The sequence below is a fragment of the Haliaeetus albicilla genome, chromosome 10 (assembly GCF_947461875.1).
Source record: "Haliaeetus albicilla chromosome 10, bHalAlb1.1, whole genome shotgun sequence".
Lineage (NCBI taxonomy): Eukaryota > Metazoa > Chordata > Aves > Accipitriformes > Accipitridae > Haliaeetus > Haliaeetus albicilla.
Genome location: NC_091492.1, coordinates 26,854,938 through 26,873,398, shown reverse-complemented (window position 1 = coordinate 26,873,398; position 18,461 = coordinate 26,854,938). Strand labels below are relative to the sequence as shown.

Below are 18,461 nucleotides of genomic sequence, written 5' to 3'. Positions count from 1 at the left end.
CTGCAAAAGAGACTCTACAGCCTCAACACTCCTCCTCCTGTCCTAACCTTCAAGAGCAAAGTGGCAAGTTCCTCCAGAAGGACCCTTTGCCTTGACTTCCAGACCTCAGGTTAGATGAAGACATTAGTCAAACACAATTTTGACGTCGTTATGGACACCAGTGGGATTCAGTAGATATAAGACAAACTGGATCATCTCATGGGTGTCTCTTGGCTTCATAAGGCATAAAGGTGTAAGAGCAGGAAATAAAGTGGCCAGGCACTGAGCAGCTTTGCCATCAAGCACCCCGGTCATCTCAAAATCCACCGTCATCTTCAACTGCAGGGCAGGTCTGCTCAGGTGAAGAAGAGCAGCCAGGCAGCAAGAGCATGCCAAAGCAGCCATCAAGCGCATCAAGAGGTAACCGTAAGCAGAGGCAAAGCACTGAGACAGCTTAGCAAGACTAATTCCCCTTGCAGCAGTGTTTTGACCCTAAGCAGAAACATAGCGGCGAGGCCAGTGAAGTAATCGCTGCAGAACTGAACTGCCACACCAGGGAAATGGCACAGGGACAACAGCAAGTCACAGCTTTCTGGATGTGAGACAAGCAGAATACAACTAAGCTGCCTCGCAGTTCCTGCCCTTGGATGGGAGACTCTGTCATCAGTGCTGTGGACACAGAGCTGCTCTGGGTGCTGAGAAGCAGTGGCTGAAGTTAAAATTTACATAATCCACAAGAATTTGGGTTAACCTCTCCCAATTTACATTCAAGGTGTCAGCATTAGTAAAAGCACAGTCAGAACAAGTGTAAAATAGTCATTAAAATTAACAAATTAAGAGAGAGAAGAATGACACATCCACAGATATTTCAGGTTTGTTTTTTTTTAAAAAGCTATAAAGTAAAGGTATCCGGGGTAGTTAATGCACCTGGATGTTTCGTACCAGGAGCAGTGTCAAATTTTCGGGGATAATTTGACCCCTCACCCCCAATGAAATCAAGTCCTGAAACAAAAAAAAAAACAACACAAAAACAAAACAAAACAAAAAAAAAAACCAAAAAAAAGAAGAAAAGAAAGACAACCAGTGAAATTTTGATTTAAAGAAGTGAAGGCAAGTTTCACTGCCCCCATGTACACCAGTCACATTGTACCTGTGGATATTGTTAATTTAAAGAGACACCTGCAGCTACTAAAATGGAAACAAAATGACCACACATGAAACAGGTGAGCAGCATAGTTGCATGATAAACTTTACAGCTGTGTTGTAGTACTAGAGCAGATTTGAGTTGTTCCATCAGAAAAATCTTTAATTCCTCCCAACCACTCTAAACCACTTTGTTCCACAATTCTACAAAACACCAACACAGAAAAAAAAACCAAACCCAAACACACAAGCCTGTTCAGACTAGGCAGTTAAGCTTCCAGCACACAGAGCTCATCCACTCCCATCCCTTTTTCCTCCAGAGACAAGTGTACCCACTGCCCTCAACACATGCCTACACTACTCTCTCCAGTATTTAAAACTCCATTTCTCAGTCAGCAAGATGATCAATCTGCTAGTGTTTTACAAAGCCATGCTTATTTTTCCCCTTTCAAAACAGCTGTTTTTTAGAAAAAAACAAAAAACAAACAAACAGAAAACCCCCAAACAAAAACACACTAGAACACAAACCAACCAAATAACCCTTGCACTAACAACGCATAGGAAAAGGTGTCACAGTTTACAGTACTTTATCTCTCTCTTACCAAAGCTATCAGTTTTTCAGCAAATACAAGAAATATGGAAGTGGCCTAAAGCAACATTAATACTGTTGTGAATGCTTCTTATAACCAAGACGCGGTATTTACTTGAATGCTCAAAAATCAGGGAAAAATGGTTTGACTTCACAGTGGTGCAAGATTGCTCCACAAAAAAACGCCCCACAACCACTCTTAAAAAACCCACACAAATAGACTACTTACGATTAAGGATTGTCCCTTGTGACTCTGTCCAGTTATCACACTGCAAAATCTGAGTTCACTTGTGTCTTACAATAGTGTGCATACTTGAAACAAAAAAAAAAGTACCATTTTTCCAATGCAAGAGAACATGCAAGGGCAGATCAGTATTCACGAACTGCCCAGTGAAGAAAACGTTTGCTTCAACAAGGAAGCAATGAAGACTTCTTTTCAGTGAGCTTTCTGTAATAAGGTCTCATTCTACAGCAGTTTGAGCAAGATGACCATGAAAGACTGAATGCTCCCCATACCAAGAGCAAGACATCTGAACTCCAAGTGATGTTCTCTGGAGGATGCACCAAATATTGAGAGAACTTGAATGTGTTTAACACGCTACAGTTTATAAAAAAGACTCTTCCAAAGAGGCAGCATGGTTTCTACTGGAAAACAAGAGGAGGCAACTGTTACCATGCCTCTGTTGGGCAACAGCACGCACAAGCTCAGACCAGAACAATCATCCAGCTCCCAGTTTCCAATGTGGTCACCCTAACTGATGCAAAGGCACCTCCAGGTGCAAAGAAACAGGGTCACTGAAATCCATCTCTGAGCCAACAACCCATTCCTCCATCCCTGAGCCAAAAACCTACCCAGAACCTCCTCGGTGCAACTGGATGGACACAAAATCCACTTACCCTCTAAATAGAAAACAGCAAATGCGCATGAAGACCACTTACTTGTGCCATCATCTGGCTCAAAACTGCCAGTGTTGTTCCATGTGTTGTTGTTGCTATTCCCGTAGTTCTCATCCGTGCCGGCTGGCTCAGCATAGTCAGCTGGGTTGAAAGTTCTGTAAGAAATATAAGGATGGAAATTTTTACTCCCTCTCCCTAAGCATTTTCAAAGCAACTGGTTTTATTCAGACCATAACACATCTCAAAGAGTCTCAAAAGACTCAGCAGAGGTATGCCTGAGTGACACCAGCCATTCCAGATTTAAGTTAGCATGATGCAGTTTTGGCTTTATTAACAAAAAAAGGAAAAACAGAACAAAAATGACACAAACAGTACTATTCGTGCACAAAGACTTTTAATTTTTGCAGTGGTTTGCACCAGTGAAACTTACCCCATGCCTTGGGCAGAAAATCTTCCCCCTCGCCTTCCAGAGCCACCTATAAAATATACACACACGCACTGCTGAGCATCTCTCTTGGCTCTGCATCACCAGGAAAAGAAACATTTGAACAACATATGGAGTTCTGATGCCCAGAATATGAAAGTGGTGAGGATCTTCCTGAGTTGATGGGACTTCCAGCAGCATCTTTATATGTATGGGAATGACCTCAGCTGGCTGGCAGTATAATCAACAATGCATGATTCCAGGCTCAGATGAGGTCTCCTGCTGGCACAAACCATAAGTACCAGACACCAGGTTCTGATTTCTGCAGTGTATGCCCTCAGCAACAATTCCCAAGCAGCACAAATTTTGTGGAAAAATGAATTTCTGCCACTGAGTATTTAAAAACCAAGCCAAGCATTTTCACAGCAATGGTGCTCAGAGACCCATGTGCAAGAACGAGGAGGATCCGCATTCTGTTGCTAACAAGCAATTGGCCCACCTGCCAAATAGTCACCTTAGTTTCAACTTCCCACTTCTAAAGCCCTATTTTTTTCCAACTTCATGGATGGGATGTAAGAATGAGATACTGTTTCTAGCACACTTAAGATGGGGAAGCAACATGTAGGCACTAAGTGTAAGCATAAGAACAGAAAAATCAAGTGCTTAATTTTCAGTTTGGCAATTCCTCCACAAAAGAGGCTTTCAAATCTCATGGAGGAGATAGATACGCTGATGTAATTTTTTTCCTCCCACCCCCTCTGACCTCAAAACCCCATGTGTACCTCGGCCTCGGCCACGTCCCCGCCTCCCTCTTTCTGTGCCTCTTCCAGAAGATCCTCCACTCTTACCACCATCTAGTCCATTCTCCTGGCCCCGAACTGAAAGACAGAACAATGCAAACACAATTTCAAGATTCATCCTGCTTTAGGGAGGATACAAGACCAGACCTCAAACACTAAAGCACAGTGGCTGTGTGGGAGACCACACCATCAAACACTCCCATAACTTCCTTTTATTTAAGTTGATGGTATTGAGGGTATCACCCAAGGAACCACCTCAGACAGGGGAGCATCAGATCGCCACACACGCAAGGATGTTTTTTCTCAAAGATGGGTCTGCCCAAGAAGCTTTACTGACAACTTTTATGCAGCACGAAGTGCCTCAGCATGCACCATGACAGTTATGAGTGTTATTAAAGGGCAGGTCCATACACTCTCTTCCACGGCTGGCACCTCGCCCCCGCCTCGGTGGCCCGCCACGTCGTCTGCTGAAATCCCGATCCCTCTCCCGGTTTTCTTTGCTTTCTTCACTGGGTTCTGCCTGTCCACTCTCCTTCTGTCCCGAGACACCCTTCTTCTTCCCAACCATTTCCCAGGAATGCTGAAGGTTTGCAGAAGGGAAAAAAGTTAATCATAATTTGATCGATGCAAGATGCAAATACACACATATTGAAACATGCTACAGAGAATATAGCAACGGTCTCCAGAAAAATGGTTTCCAGCCCATTTTTTTTTTTTTTTTTTTAAGAAGAGTCTATCAGCCTACACACAGTACAGCTTCTTCCTTCAAGGAAAGCCTTCTTACAGCTGACTGGCATGCAGTTTGAGGTAACAGGAGATGATTTATTCTATTTCTGCAAAGATCTACTAAACCTCTTAAGTAGAGCGGGCATAATACTTACTCAAGTTCAAAGCATGGATAAATTTACCCTGTTTAGGGGGGAAAAAACCCCCTCCCATTTCATACAGGTCGCTGTTTTGGGGAGCTCTCAGAATAACCCAGGTAAATGTTCCAAAGTGTCTGCAGTCAAGATTTTGGGGTAAGTTACTCTCTCAGATGCAGTGATTTAACAAAGCCTCTTCCCTAAATAGCAACTCATAAGGAGAAGAGTAACACAGAATTTATCCAACAGGCAAGTTCAAGTCATCCCAAGCTCAACTAAAAACTTAAGCACGCCTCTAGCTTATTGCTGTCAGCCTGCATTGGTGTACTTTACGACAGTCTGTAGTGGTTTCATACTCTGATGCTGCACACTGTTCGAACAATTAAAAATAGTCTCAAGTCATTGACAAACACCTGAAAACATAACTGGCAGACAAGTAAACAGCTGGTTTCAGATGGCAACATGCAGGGACAGTGACAAAAAAAACAGAGGCACAAACTGCCTTCAAACCCAAGGCTTCTGAAGTCTCTCTCCATAGGTATCTGGCTCAGAAGGAAATTTAGGAAAACATTTGCTTTGAATACTGTAATTTTAAGCCAAGTCTAACCCAATGCTAAGATCATGCCAGCTCCTTTACTGTTTGAAATACAGTACATTATGAGTAACTAGCTCAGCAGGTGAGCTGTCTTCATCAGCATGGGAGTACCTGAGCAATTAGCAAGTCTATTTCTTATCAGAAAATCCCCTTTACAGGATTGCTGCACAAGCTGAATCCAGGCCAGAAGCAGCTCCAAGACCTTTGACCAATTACAGTGCAGATGCTGCCTCTGCTCAGTGATGCAGGTACCAGCTCACAGGCCCCCCATGGCACTGCAGGCTGGAGAAGTGGCAGGCACTCGAGGGCTTTGCTCTGCCAACTCTGTTTCTGCCTCTACAAATCTTCCACAGTAGCCGTGCCTTGCCTTGCGTATCTCACGTTGCTGGGTGTTTCAGCTGCTCAAATAAAGGAGGTACTGCTACATAATGCAGTTTGCTGCACACAATCCTGGATGCTATTTTCATGAGCAATGTGTTTATCTAGGAAATGCAATTGTGATTACAGGGGTTTGTCGTTTAACTAGAAGCCACCAGTTACAAGGGATGTGGAGGCAAATACAGTCACAGCAGAGCTTTGCCTCAGCAATGCACATTCCTATCATCCCCCTTTCTAAAAGGATTTTCCAACAGCTATTTTGTTCAGTTGTCAATGGAAAGGGCTCTCTAATGGCAAGGAAGAACGCTTATGTGCGTTGTACTGAACTTGGCTGGTGCCAAAGCTAGCAAAGCACCTGACACTGGGGAGCAGCTACGTTACACAGAATACAGTCTGAGGTGTCCAGTTCATCCATCTATGCTCAGGGCTAATAATGAGGAAAAAAATGAGCTAATACATAATATTCTGAAGTGACATTTGGAGCCTCAACTCTACAAAGAGCTGAGTCAGCTTCAGCCAGACCAGGGTGCTGGGAAGATGTTTGGTCAGTGGCAGTTTGGAAGGATCTGATATTTGTAGGCTTTTTACTGGGCAAAGTTGCGTCTCTGCTGTCTGTCACAAAATGAATGACATCCCACACACGAGGTGGAAGGTCCACCTAAGCAAGTGTTCACTTGTTCTCAGAGCTGATTTTGGCTTGCCTGAGACAGACACCTGCACAAGTGATAGGAGTTGAGCCTAAGTCCACAGAAAACAAACAGCAAATAGACCCTCAAAAATGTGACACGGGCAGCGGCACAAAAGCCAGTCAGTGCATCGCTGAGAAGCAAGTATTTAGGGCCATAAACACTGCATTGCTCTAACAGAAAGAAACCACAGCTGACACACACCTGCCTTTCAACACGGGTCACTCAGCCCTCGTGGGAAAAGATAAGGTACTTCACACTCACAGCAGTGTGAAAGCTTATACAGATGCCACTGTACTGTCATCAGAGTGCTCGGAATTCAAAGGAATAGGAACTAAATGATTTATTGCACTTTCCCCTCTATTCCTTTGGGCCTGCTGGCCACGCTCGCATTCTGTGCAAGCCTACAGAGAGCAATGTTAAGAAGCCAGGACACAATCACACTCTATATGCTACTTGTGGAACTAGTCAGTCATTTTGGCTCTCGTTAGCTAGACATTACTGTATGTCTTGTCTCCAAATATGCAGTTACACTGAACTAGGCCTCACCAGAGTTACAGGACCCAATCCTACCGTGTCCGGATTGCCCTCCAGCAGCACGTTGATGGCTCTGTTAACATCTCCATTGCAGTCATGCAGAGCAATCACACACTCATCCTGGTTCTTGCCTGTGATGTCAATCAGCTATAGAGAAGACAACACCACGGTCAGCATGTTCCAAACCAAGAAGGCACCAAAATCTCTATGGATCTCTTAGGAGGCAAGCAAGTTGAATCCCAAACCAGAAATCCTACAAAGAAGTATCAGGGTTTGGGAGTCTCCCCAGCCTTCTCAGCTTAATTATGACTCCTCACCAGAAGTAACTGAGGCTGGGAATTTCTGAGTTTCTGTTGTTTCATCACAACCCAACCTTTAACATCCTTTTCTCAGGATAACACTGTTCCCTGCATTCTGGGGAACAAGCCAGTCCAAGGAAATTCAGGGAGCAGCCAGCCACATCCCTCCCCCCACCCCACCCAGCATTCAGGGTACTCTCAACATCAATCTTGTCTTCCTGTCAGGGTTCACCCTCACTTTCTGTACTCACTTGTTTCACCTTCTCCTCAAAGTCAGCGTCATTGTGGTCCGAAATCATCTGTGCAAGTCGAATCTGTTCCGCAGTAGCCTAAACAAATTGAATGTAGAGAGAGCACGCAGTTAGAGTGGCGCATTTCCAACAAACCTTCCTCCAAAGGCCATACCGCTTCCCTGAGATCTCTGGAAATGAATCAATATGATGAAGAGGAGTCGCAAACAAGGGTCAGAAAGAGGAAAGCTTCAGAGAGAAAGTCAGATAGAAGAGGAGCAAGTGAGGGGAGTCTGGAAGAAAGGGACATATTGCTGGATGGCCTCACGGCACCAGGTGAGCAACAATCACCTAAACTATGTCCACTTTGAGGCAGATCTTGCCACCACTAGAACACCAGAACCCACTGCAGGTGGCTTCTCAGCCACTTGCATTCATTAAAGTGAACAGGTAATGGTCAGATGGAAGTAAAACCAAATTTCAGCCCCGGCTACTGCGGAGACACCGATGCAGAAACCCCACCATCAGTGGCCGCCCAATTAACCTGGCTCTGCGAGCAGCACCCTGCAGCACTCAGGAAGTTCGTTAGGCCAAGCCCAGCTGTTAGCGCTGGGCCAGGCAGGAGTGCCAGGTCTCCACCTCCAAGCTAACTGGTTTCCATGGACGCTGCCCTTACCTGCGGCCGCTGCTTGTGCTGTGTCTGGCTCTGTGTCTGTGTCTGCTCCCAGTTCCCCCGGGCTCGGTTAGTGCCCACCGATGTCATCATTTACAGTATATACAAATAACAGTATTTACAAGGTAGAACTCTGTGGTGGGTCAGGGGAGAAGAGAGAACAGACTGTTAGAAACCAAAAACAAAAGGCAGTGACAAGACTGAATGATTGCATGGGCAAGGCAGCCAGCAAAGCCGTTGCAGGCCCCCGCCCTCCCCACTGCTTCCCCCAAAGCCATAGCAGGCCGGTCTACCATTTCCACATGCTCCCAAGACTTGTACTTCTTGAGGTTTCTCCACCACTACCACAGCAGGATGCTCCAAATGAAACATCACCTGCATCCAGGTGGGAGCAATCAGGACACAGGAGCAGAAGTACTTTGGGTAAAGGGTTTAATGACTTGCTGCTAAAACACAAGTGTGTGAGCAGGGAAGGATTTGCCATGACCAGGGCTGTAAGAGGCTACAGCGATCAACTGGAACAAGGAATGCTTGAAAAAAGCTCTAAAGAAACTTCATTTGGAGAGCAGAACATCTCAGAGCCTCAGACACATCAGCTACTTCCCCTTCTCCCTTCTTGCCTTCAAAGCAGGGCAGGGGAAGCAAAAATGCTCCACTAATAAGTGGTGCTACAGTTTTATGGGTATTGTTGTAAAAAAATACCACCCTTGTATAACTGCCCATTTTTGCTTGCTTCAGTTATTCCCCAGAACTGGCAACATTAAGTTTTCTTGAACTGAGTATTCTGGATTAAAAAACTACCAAAAAAGTGAACTAGATGTCAACAAGGAATAACAGCCAGTAACGTTGTTAGGTAACTTCTTAAAGCAAAACCCAGCAAGAGCTCAGCCCATGGAGTGTTCAAAGGAATTGGAGTTTTATAACCTCACATTTCTCTTCAGGGGAAGAGTCCAACCCAGACGGTTAGAATACGATCAGCACTGAGGAGTTTTACCCTGTCTATCGTCTCCCAGGCACAAGGGATGCCAGACATATCCCATGGCACTTGGCAGGACTTGCTACTTCCAAGCCCCTGAAATCTCAATAATTGCAAACTTCACATTTTTTTGTTTCATTAACAAGACTGCAACACCCTCCTCCAAAGCAGCAGGGTCTGCTCCAGGTGCCGGTGCTGCAGGCAGATGGTTGGGACAGGGGAAGGAGCCACATACAGAACATAAGAGCAGGGAGGAAACCCGAGCAAGAAAATCCGGCCTGCAGGACATGATCCGAAACGTTGCTTGCGAACATCAACGTGGCAGCACAGAGCAAGACCTGGCGTGCAAAGCAGGGAAAGCTCAGAAGCAGTGTTAGCAAACAGCCTGGTAACAACTGGGGAGTCTCTTGTTCAAGTCCGCAAGCAGAGTGCTCAGCTGGAGTGGGAGATCTTTCCTCAAGAGCATGGAGACCCTAATGTCACCTCCACGCCGTGGCTCAGTGCACATGCCACCACTCCTGCTCCCATCAGCATGTAGCCCTCCTTTGTAGGCAAGTTTTCAAGTGCAATTGCTCCCGCAGCTTCCCACAAAACCTCACAAGTTTGCCCTTCGGGGCTACCCATGCCTCGCAGCAACTTAAAACCACAGTTTTCCAGATATACAGTGCCAAGGTTTCTTATCAGGAAACAATCCCAAGCTACCTGTCTGGTCACCAGGACCCCCAAAGTTGCATGTGACACTGAGCAGACTTAAGGGAGAGCACCAAGCCTGGGCTTCACCCAAGGCAGAGCAGACAAAGCCTCCTGGGCTACGTAGCCATCCCTCCCATGCTCCATGCAGGCTTCTTCCCCACAGTATTTATTTTCGCTCTCCACCACTACGTCTCTTCCAGTTCTAAGTGTTTCACGCACAAACAAGTTGTCACATTAAACCAATTTGGCAGCAGAACTGCAGGCCCAGAGGGAAGCAATCCTGCGCGTTTGCAGTAACTTAATCTGCAATTTCAATAGGATACAGTTCCAGCAGTCTGCTGCCCCAAACCTTTGTGCAGTGGCTGGGCATTGTTCAACAGCTGCCACGCTCCGCTCTGCCCAGCTGCATTTCTGCCACGATTAAATCATGATTATTTTTTCTTTAACATGCAAAAAAACCACAAGAAAAACATCTATTATAGAAATATCAGCCAGGCCCTGACCCTGCTGAGACCATTGGGTAAGCAGGTGTCCCCATGCAACACCCCATGTGCTACATTGAGGGAAGATGACTTGGCTGCTGCTAATTTACTCCTCAGTCGTGTAACTTCAGTACAGCTCACGGGCAACATTTAACTGCAAATCTTGGTTATCCCGACACTTGAACTGGCCCCGCACAGAAGTGATGATAATATGAGTTTACCAGTTCAAAACAATCTTCATCGAAAGCGTTTTATGTGTTTATTTTTTTTTTTAAAGAGCAAACCCATATATATTCACCATGAGGGATGCAATAAAAAAGGGCATCTCCAGCCAAAGCAAATCGGTGGCTGATCCACACCAGAGAAACAGCATTAAACCGGACCAGCGCTTACATTTCAGAACAACAGGAAAGCAATGCATTCATACAAGATTTAGAGAAAAGAAACAGCTTCACAGCTACACTTTACAACATCTTTTCTTCAAAGAAGCTGCAAGTAAATGTGACACACTCTGCATTTACCCCTTTTTCTTTTCAGGCTACACTGCTACTTGCCTTCCATACCTAGAAAGGAGAAAACCTCAGATACACGAAATGCGAAGTCTCCAGAAAAAGAGGTGATACAAAAACATAACAAACTGTTCATTTTATTAAAAATTTCAGGTAAGTTACAGTTTTAGAACAAGGATCTCTCGGTCACATCCGCTATCCCCAGCTATGCCAGACCTGCTGGCTGATGCTGGGCAAGTCCCGGCACATTCCAGCCTCAGTTTCCCTTGTCCGTCAATACAGAAAATTGGCATTTCCATCCCCCTCCAACACAGCTTAATTAACACATGCAAAAGACTCTGAAGCTCCAAAGGAAAGGACCACAGAGGGCAAAGCATTTGGAAAGGCTTTCCTGCAACGTGAGGCAGAACAAGCACCCGAAGGAGCACGATGTGGGGGGGCTGGTTTATCAGCGTTATGAGTTTTCCTCTGGGGTGAACCCATCGCGGCTGCAAACCGAATAACTCCCGTGCGCGCAGAGTACGAGATTTTGGGGCGATGCCCCCGCATACGCTATCAGAGGCCCCAGTTAGGCATCAATGTGCAGCGCTTTATCGGGAAGAGCACCCCGAACCGGCATGGAGGCAAACGCCGTGCACGGCACCTCGAGGGGGCCACACGCTCACGGGCCGGGGCTGCTCCAAGGCCACCGAACCGGCATCGCCCAGGAGCTTCAGGCGGGCGGCGGAGGCCCGCCCCACACCGAGGGGCTGCCGCCGGCAACGGCCCCCAAGGCGCTGCCGAAGAAAAGGTGCCGGAGGCGGGCCCGGTCGCACGCGAACAGCCCCGAGAGCACGGCGGTAGCGGGGCAGTGCGGCCCCCATTGTTACCGCCGGCAGCGGCGGGGCCGGGCGGGCCCCGGGAACACGCCAGGGCCGGAACCACCCGGTCCAGCGGCCCAGCAGGCCCGGCGGCCCAACCCACGGCACACAATGGGGGCGAACAGTCGGAGGGAACCGGAGCGGGGCGGAGAGCACCCGCGGCGCCGGGCGGGAGCCCCCACGGCGGCGCGGCGCCAGGCCGGGCCCGCACCCGGGAGGCGGGCGAGCGCGGGCCGCTTCCGCCCTCATGGCCGCGGCCGCCATTCCTCTCCCTCCTCCTCCTCCTCCGCCAGCCTCCAGCTCCGTCCGCCCGCCCTCACCTGCGGCCGCGCGCTACGCCAGTCCCCGGCTGCGGCCCGGCCCACTAGGCCGCGCGGGGCCCGGCGGCGGGGCGCGGCGGCCACCCCCAGAGCGGCGCGACGGGACCGGGAGAGCGGTAGCGGGGCCGGGAGGGCCGAGGGGCGCGCGGTAGGGAAGGGGGGGGAGGCGGGATTTAAAGGGGCCGCGCGCAGTTACCGGAGCCGCCGCCGCCTCCGCGCAGCCAACTTTACCTGGGTCTCACCACACTGACAACTACCAGCGGCGCCCGCCCCCATCACGTGAAGAGGGCGCGGGGGCAGGGCCAGCCCGGCTTCACCCACGTGACGAGCGCGGGGGGTGGGGAGGGGCGCTCTCCTGGCAGCCCGCGCATGTGACGCGAGGCGCCGCGTCACGTGAGAGTGCCTTCGCTCTCTGTCACGTGGCGGGGGCGCGGAGCGGCTTCGGCGGCCGCCATGTTGTGCGCCCCCGGGCCGGGCAGGGGATGGCGGGGTCCGGCAGCAACTGGCTCTCCGGGGTCAACGTGGTGCTGGTGATGGCCTACGGCAGCCTGGTGAGCCGGGCGGGCGCGGGGCGGCCCGGGGGGACGGGTCTGACGTGTCCGTGGGGCCCAGGCCCCCGTGGAACCGGGCCCGGGGTGTCTGTGGGGCTCCCGTGGGGCCGGGGCCCCTGTGAGGCCGATCCTGGGGTGTCCGTGGGGCCCCTGTGGGGCCGGGCCCGAGGTGTCCGTAAAGCTTTAGTGGGACATGTCGGTGGGGAACTGCCGTCCAGCTGGACTCGGGGCCTTCACGGGGCTGGGCCAGAGTCCCCGTGGGGTCCTGGCATCTGTGGGGCAGGGAGAGGATGTGAGTAGGAGCCTCTGTGGAGGCTGGGCTGTTTGTGGGGCCGCCCCGGGTGTTCATGGAGCTCCTGATGGGCTGAACAGGGATCCCCGTGCTTGCCGGTTTAGAGAGGGTCTGTGCGGCCCTGTGGTTGCTTGGCCTGGAGAGTCCGCAGAGCTGGGAATAGGGTGTCAGTGGGGCTGAGCCCAGGCTGGCTGTGAGACCCCCTGGGGTGCAGCTCAACATGCTTGACCCCCCGTACTTGCTGTGGTCCAGGTCTTCGTGCTGCTGTTCATCTTTGTGAAACGCCAGATCATGCGCTTCGCCATGAAGTCCCGCCGTGGCCCCCACGTGCCTGTCGGACAGCATGCGCCTAAGGTGGGTGCACGCAACCCTGCGGTGGGGATGTGCCCTCCCTCCCCTGTGCCCATGGACCCATCTGTGCCTGGAGGGGCAGGCAGTGTCTGCTTCAAAATCGGATGTTTCCAGGAGCTGCCACCTCAGTGTCGTGATGGGTGGTTGGAGAGGGAGCAGGTTTATTTCAGAGGGGCCCCAGGACTTGACTGTTATCATGTTTGCGATCCCACAAACAAAGTGAGTGCTCTGTAAACAGGTTTTTTTTTTCCCGCTGTGCAGGATTTAAAGGAAGAAATCGACATTAGACTGTCGAGGGTGCAAGACATCAAGTATGAGCCCTGGCTGTTAGCTGAGGACGACAGCAGGCTTCTGCAGCTGGAGACACAAGGTACCCTCTCTTGCTGCATGTCAGTCGGAGGCCACTGGAATCACTGTCCAGTGCTTGTCCTGCTACAGCAGGTCGTTCCCCTGGGACCAAGTTGTGTCTCTGGCCTCTCTTGTTGACTGTCCCATTGCAATGTCGTGTTTGGTGAGCCGACGTGAGATGGTGTCTCTGTACTCTGCTCCTATCTGCTTTCCCCACCTCCCTCCTGCTACCAAGTTTTGCAGAGCTTTCAGTTTGGGTTTTCTCTTTGCCAGGATGCTATAATTACCTGTACAGGATGAAGGCGCTGGATGCGATCAGAACATCTGGTAAGGGCACTCAGGGCAGGAGTGGGATGGGTAGAGTGGAGATAGACTGTGTGTGGAGGAAGTAAGGGTGTGGCGCATTGGCCAGCAGTCTCATGATAAGGCTCAAGGTCCTCATTTGGGAATAGTAGTCACGTATCCCATCCAAGGTTAGCAGCCTGAGGGTCGGCTTTACTCACGTGTTGGGAGCAGTCAGCAAATGGAGGCAGCAGATGTGGGAAGTTTAATTAGCTACCAACTTCTGACATTGTCTGTGTGTGAACACGAGTATTTTTACCTGCGCTTCAGCCGGTTATTTTGTGCCTTTTTATTTTCCAGAAATCCCATTTCATGCAGAGGGCCGGTACCCGAAGTCTTTAATAGGGAAGAACTTCTGTGCCTACCTGCTGGAACTGCGGAATTCCAGCACCTCATTCAAAGGCATCCGCAAAGCCTTGATTGACACCTTGCTGGATGGGTATGAGAGTGCCCGCTATGGCACTGGGGTAAGTGCTGGCACTGCATTGCCTGGCCTCCGCAGCAGCGCAGGGGGCTGTTGCTGCGCTCCAGTCTGATGGCTGGACTGAGGTCGCGCTGTAACTTCGTCTGGGTTATCCACGGTCTTTTCGGTTTGTGTCCAGGCCTTTGGGAAACCGGAATATCTGAAGTACCAGGATGCTCTGAACGAGCTGGCAAACTTGTAAGTGTTACTGCCTGGGTGTGTAGCTGGGGTGCGGTGGTAGCTTCTTGGGCTCCAGCAGCCCACAGTGGAGGTGTGAACAGAGACGGGTTTTGGGGCAAAACCCAGCCTCAGACATGGGCTGTTTATGCCTGTCCGTCCTTCCAGGTTTACTTACTCTTTGCAGCCCATCTGTTAAAGCATTTTTGGGTTTGTTATTTGGTGACAGTCCACGTTCCTGCTTGCACTGGCCGCTTTGAGCCAGGGACCTCATGCGGGCTCCAGGCCTGGCACCCACAGAAGCGCCAGCCTTGGTTTTCAAAACCACAGTGAGCGCCGTCGTCCTGAGGGCAGATCTGCCTTATGTCAGCCAGATGGACGCAATGGTCAAGCGGCTCCTCTGGGGAGGGCAGCAGCTGTGATGGTGCCTCTCCTCTCCCTGCAGGACCAAGGCCCGGGGAGGCAGCAGCCAGTGGCAGCACCAGTCAGCAGCGAAGGACCTCACCCTCTCCCCCGAAGTCTCCAACCCCGCCACCATCCAGGTCACCTACCTGCCTTCCAACCAGAAGAGCAAACGTGCCAAACACTTCCTGGAGCTGAAGAGCTTCAAGGACAACTACAACACGCTGGAGAGCACCCTGTGAGCTGTGCAGGGAGCACTGCTCCAGGGACCTGCCACGAGCAGAGCCCCTTGCTGGGTGCGGCGGGTGTCCTGGGCAGGTTTTGGCCGCAGTTCGCCATGCAGGCAGCGTTGGGAGGAAGTAGCTGCACTCTTGGGTCTCCCTTTTGCACGATGTTGGAGATCGTCGCTCAGTGGAGGCTCCGTCCCATTTGGCTGGTGGAGCTTGGCCCTTGCCAGGAGCCTGTTTCAAAGCAGCACGTCCGTCTGCTGAACCTAGAGGAGATCGGCCCGTGCAGTCTTCTCTGCGGCAGGCCTGGGACACGCTTCAGGCTTGAGGCTTTGAATCCAGCAACAGAGCCCTGGCCCTGTGAATAAACTGATCAGCTTTAGCTTATTTATAAAAGACATGGATCCCAGCCAGCGCTCTCATCCACCTATCCTCTTTCCCTGTGATGGCCAGCAGGGGCTGATAGTGTTTGTCCATCCTGCCTGCGTGGGTCTTGGGCTCTGAAGCTGCTCGTCTTTCTTTCCAAAGGGTGAATGCTCTTCTCCCTGTGGCACCATCGCTGCCTGCTGCTCTCAGCCAGGTGTGGCCAGCCTGCCTGTGTGCCCAGGCCATGCACCAGGGTGCCTGGATGGAGTGTAAATAGTTTGGTGGCCAGTTCTTAGCCACTGTGGCTGAGGTGCCTCTTCAGGCTGCAGTTTCTATTCTTTCTCCTGCAACTGGGCATTTGGGGACGTCTCGGGCAGACAAATACCAGCTTTGAACGTCCTGTCTGTCCTGCCAAGGGGGTGTTTCCTCCCACTCTCACCAGCGCCTCGTGTGCCAGCGGCTGCCAAGCCCCCGGGGGCAAAAGCTCGCACCCCCAACTTGACGTCTGTGTCCTGCCAGGCCAATGGCAGTGCCCACTGCTCACTAGTCACCACAGCGTGTACCATGTGGGATGGGGACCCCTGCGCCTCGCCTAGGCCTCTGCACTCTTTTTAATTGCTGTTTAATAAAATGACAGTTAACCCCAAGCAGGATGCATGCTGTTGGCCTCTGACGGCAGGGAGCCCTTCCCTGCCAGATCCAGGGCTGTGTCTGTCCCTGCGCCGCTGCCGTGGTAACGGGGATACTGTTAACGACATGGCTGGTGCAGGGGGTGGTTGTGGGGTCCCTGCGGAACTGGCCATGGCAGTGGCAAGCAGCCCGACCCCCTCGCTCTGGCAGGAGAAGGTGGGATGGGGCAGGGGCTGGGAAGGTGGCTGTTCTGGGGCTCCTGGGAGCAGTTGGGGACAACATCCCCCTTGTGCGGGTTAAACCGTGGACCTCCAAACGTGTTGCTTTGGTTGCAGGTCCTGGCAAAGGGGAGTGCCTGCGGAAGGCTGCTAGAGAGGTAGAGCCAGCAAAGGGAGCTCCAGGGTCTGAACCCCCTGTGCTGGGGGGCAGCAGGCGAGGGGGAGCCCTCGCATGGGGCGAGCTGGGGCTCAGCCCTGTGGGTGGGCTGGGGCAGGGCGGCAGGCGCTGCTGTTCCCCCAGTGCCCTGTCCTGACCACCCCATGTCCCCACAGCTGTGGGCAGGTGGCTGGGGGACACCCGCAGTGCTGGGAGAGGATCTGGGCCGCGGCCTGCAGGGCGCTGCAGCAGAGCATGGAGTCGGAGCTGCGCCTCGCTGTCCAGGAGCAGACGATGGTGAGGCCACATATGGGTTGGGCACAGCCGGGTGCACCAAGCCCTGTGCTGCCAGGGTCAGGTGTCCTCCTCATCCTGTTCCAGTACCACATCCTGGGGGACGATGTCTCTCAGTGCTGGCAAGTCACAGGGGTGGGGCGTTCAGCACCAGCTCATGTGCCCAGCAGGTCCGCCGAGCCGCCCTGCACTGGCTCCTCCAGGATGAGCGCCAGCAGCAAGAGCAGGAGCTGCACCAGCTTGGGAAAGCCTTCTACATGAAACGGCTGTGAGTGCCTGACCTGGTGGGCTCAGCATAGGCCGGGCATCGCCCAGCTTCCTGGCCAAGAATAAAACACGTTGAGCAAGACAGGATCTGTGTCTGCTGCATGCAAAGACATGGGACAGCCCCTGGGCAGAGGTGGAGGGAAGATGCAGTCCAGCACAATCCCTGCAGCTGGGATCTGGCAACGTTGCCCACAAACCTACACGTGCCAGATGCTGCACATGTGGTCCCGGCCATGGCCACACCAGGAGATGGCAGCACAGCCAGTGTGCCTCCACTAGCCCTGCATGCTCCGTGGCTCTGTCCTGCCCATGCCATGCTGGTGTTGGCTACACAATCCTGTCTCCTGTAGCACGGTGCTCCTGGCTGTGCGGCACAACTCTGCAGCAGCAGGAGAGGAGCCCAGCTGGGCTGGGTGCGATGCTCCCTGGCCCCACTCACCATGTGGGCACCCCTGAACCACTGTCAGCTCCCCGACTCGGGGCCATGTCTCCCGCCTCCCATCCCTGCTGCCTGTGCCTGACCTTGGTGTCTCCCAGCCCCAGGGCCCATCAGTGCCTGTCCTGGGTCTGCTTATTGACAGGGCTGGGGGCCGCCAGGCCGGCACCCCCTGCCCACGGCCCTTCATTAGCTTGGCTGTCGGGTTGCATCACATCAGCCACCACTGCATGCATGTTCCCACCCAGCTCCTGGCACTGTGCTGCTGCCACGTGTGTCCCTGCCATCCCTGCTGCCACCCTTCCCATGTGGCCCTGCCGCCCCGCTGCCACCCCCATGGGGCTGGAGCCCCTGGTCACCCAGCCCAGGCAGGCAGCAGGGCAGGGTCTGTGCCCCCATCCTCCTGTGGCACTCGGGGCTCTGGCTGCCCCGTGTCCTGCCACACTGGTCCCTCAAAGTTTGGGCCCCCACAGAGCCCCCAGTGCTGTTCCCAAGGTCGGTGCGTCCCGCTGCAGCAAATCACTGACATGGTGTGGGGAGACGCATGCCCCCAGCACCTTGAGACCCCATGTGCCCTCATGGCTGGACGCCGCCAGCCAGGCCCCAATGGCCACCCCAGAGCTGGTCAGGGGTCCTGCCTTTTTCACCCACCTGTGCCTCCACATGAGGGATGGGTCAGGGTGACAGGCGGTTGCCTCCTCTGGCTGCCTCACGGAGGGAATGCTCCTGTGGACACGGGGTCCCAAGGGCTCCCCAAAGTGAGGGGACAGGGACACAGCCCTGCTGGGGCTTGTCCTTGGGCAGGGTCATGCATAGCCCCTCAGTGGTGCAGAGCCCACTGGGATGGGGCCGGCTCCCCGGTATTGATGACCCTGCTAATGATGGTGGAGTGTGACCAGGGGCAGGAGCAGGCGGCGCAGGGCCATCGACCCATATCGACCAGCAGCGCTCAGCGGCAAGGGCGCGGGGGTCCGCCGAGGGGCAGGGGGATGTCGATGGGTGGTAAT

General features: G+C 52.4%; 2 protein-coding genes across 9 annotated transcripts in view; one reads left to right on the top strand and one right to left on the bottom strand.

Annotated features, from left to right (window-relative positions):
• UBAP2L (ubiquitin associated protein 2 like) overlaps positions 1-12,254 on the bottom strand; it is a 30,973-nt gene extending 18,719 nt beyond the window's left edge. For 3 of the 8 annotated variants that reach the window (XM_069795550.1, XM_069795554.1, XM_069795555.1), the window contains exons 1-9: positions 12,165-12,254; positions 8,097-8,226; positions 7,442-7,519; positions 6,928-7,038; positions 4,244-4,412; positions 3,815-3,910; positions 3,039-3,084; positions 2,651-2,763; positions 907-981 (exon numbers count right to left, since the gene is read on the bottom strand). In XM_069795550.1, the coding sequence (XP_069651651.1) occupies positions 907-981; positions 2,651-2,763; positions 3,039-3,084; positions 3,815-3,910; positions 4,244-4,412; positions 6,928-7,038; positions 7,442-7,519; positions 8,097-8,186 (778 nt within the window). In that variant the 5' untranslated portion in view covers positions 8,187-8,226; positions 12,165-12,254. The other 5 variants (XM_069795552.1, XM_069795556.1, XM_069795557.1 and 2 more) reach the window with 3 other exon arrangements.
• A 74-nt stretch (positions 12,255-12,328) lies between these two features.
• On the top strand, positions 12,329-16,099 carry C10H1orf43 (chromosome 10 C1orf43 homolog). The gene is made up of 7 exons (XM_069795677.1): positions 12,329-12,484; positions 13,029-13,130; positions 13,389-13,497; positions 13,749-13,802; positions 14,118-14,284; positions 14,420-14,478; positions 14,903-16,099. Exons 1-7 carry the CDS (start codon positions 12,416-12,418, stop codon positions 15,099-15,101), a joined length of 759 nt encoding a protein of 252 aa, XP_069651778.1. The 5' UTR covers positions 12,329-12,415; the 3' UTR covers positions 15,102-16,099.
• The last annotated feature ends 2,362 nt before the right edge of the window (positions 16,100-18,461 follow it).

Bases quoted from the DNA above. Each gene is read 5' to 3' on its own strand.
- C10H1orf43 (XM_069795677.1), top strand. From the start codon at position 12,416: ATGGCGGGGTCCGGCAGCAACTGGCTCTCCGGGGTCAACGTGGTGCTG. The intron at 12,485-13,028 runs GTGAGCCGGGCG...GCTGTGGTCCAG, and splicing joins TGATGGCCTACGGCAGCCTG to GTCTTCGTGCTGCTGTTCAT. The intron at 14,479-14,902 runs GTAAGTGTTACT...CTCTCCCTGCAG, and splicing joins CTGAACGAGCTGGCAAACTT to GACCAAGGCCCGGGGAGGCA.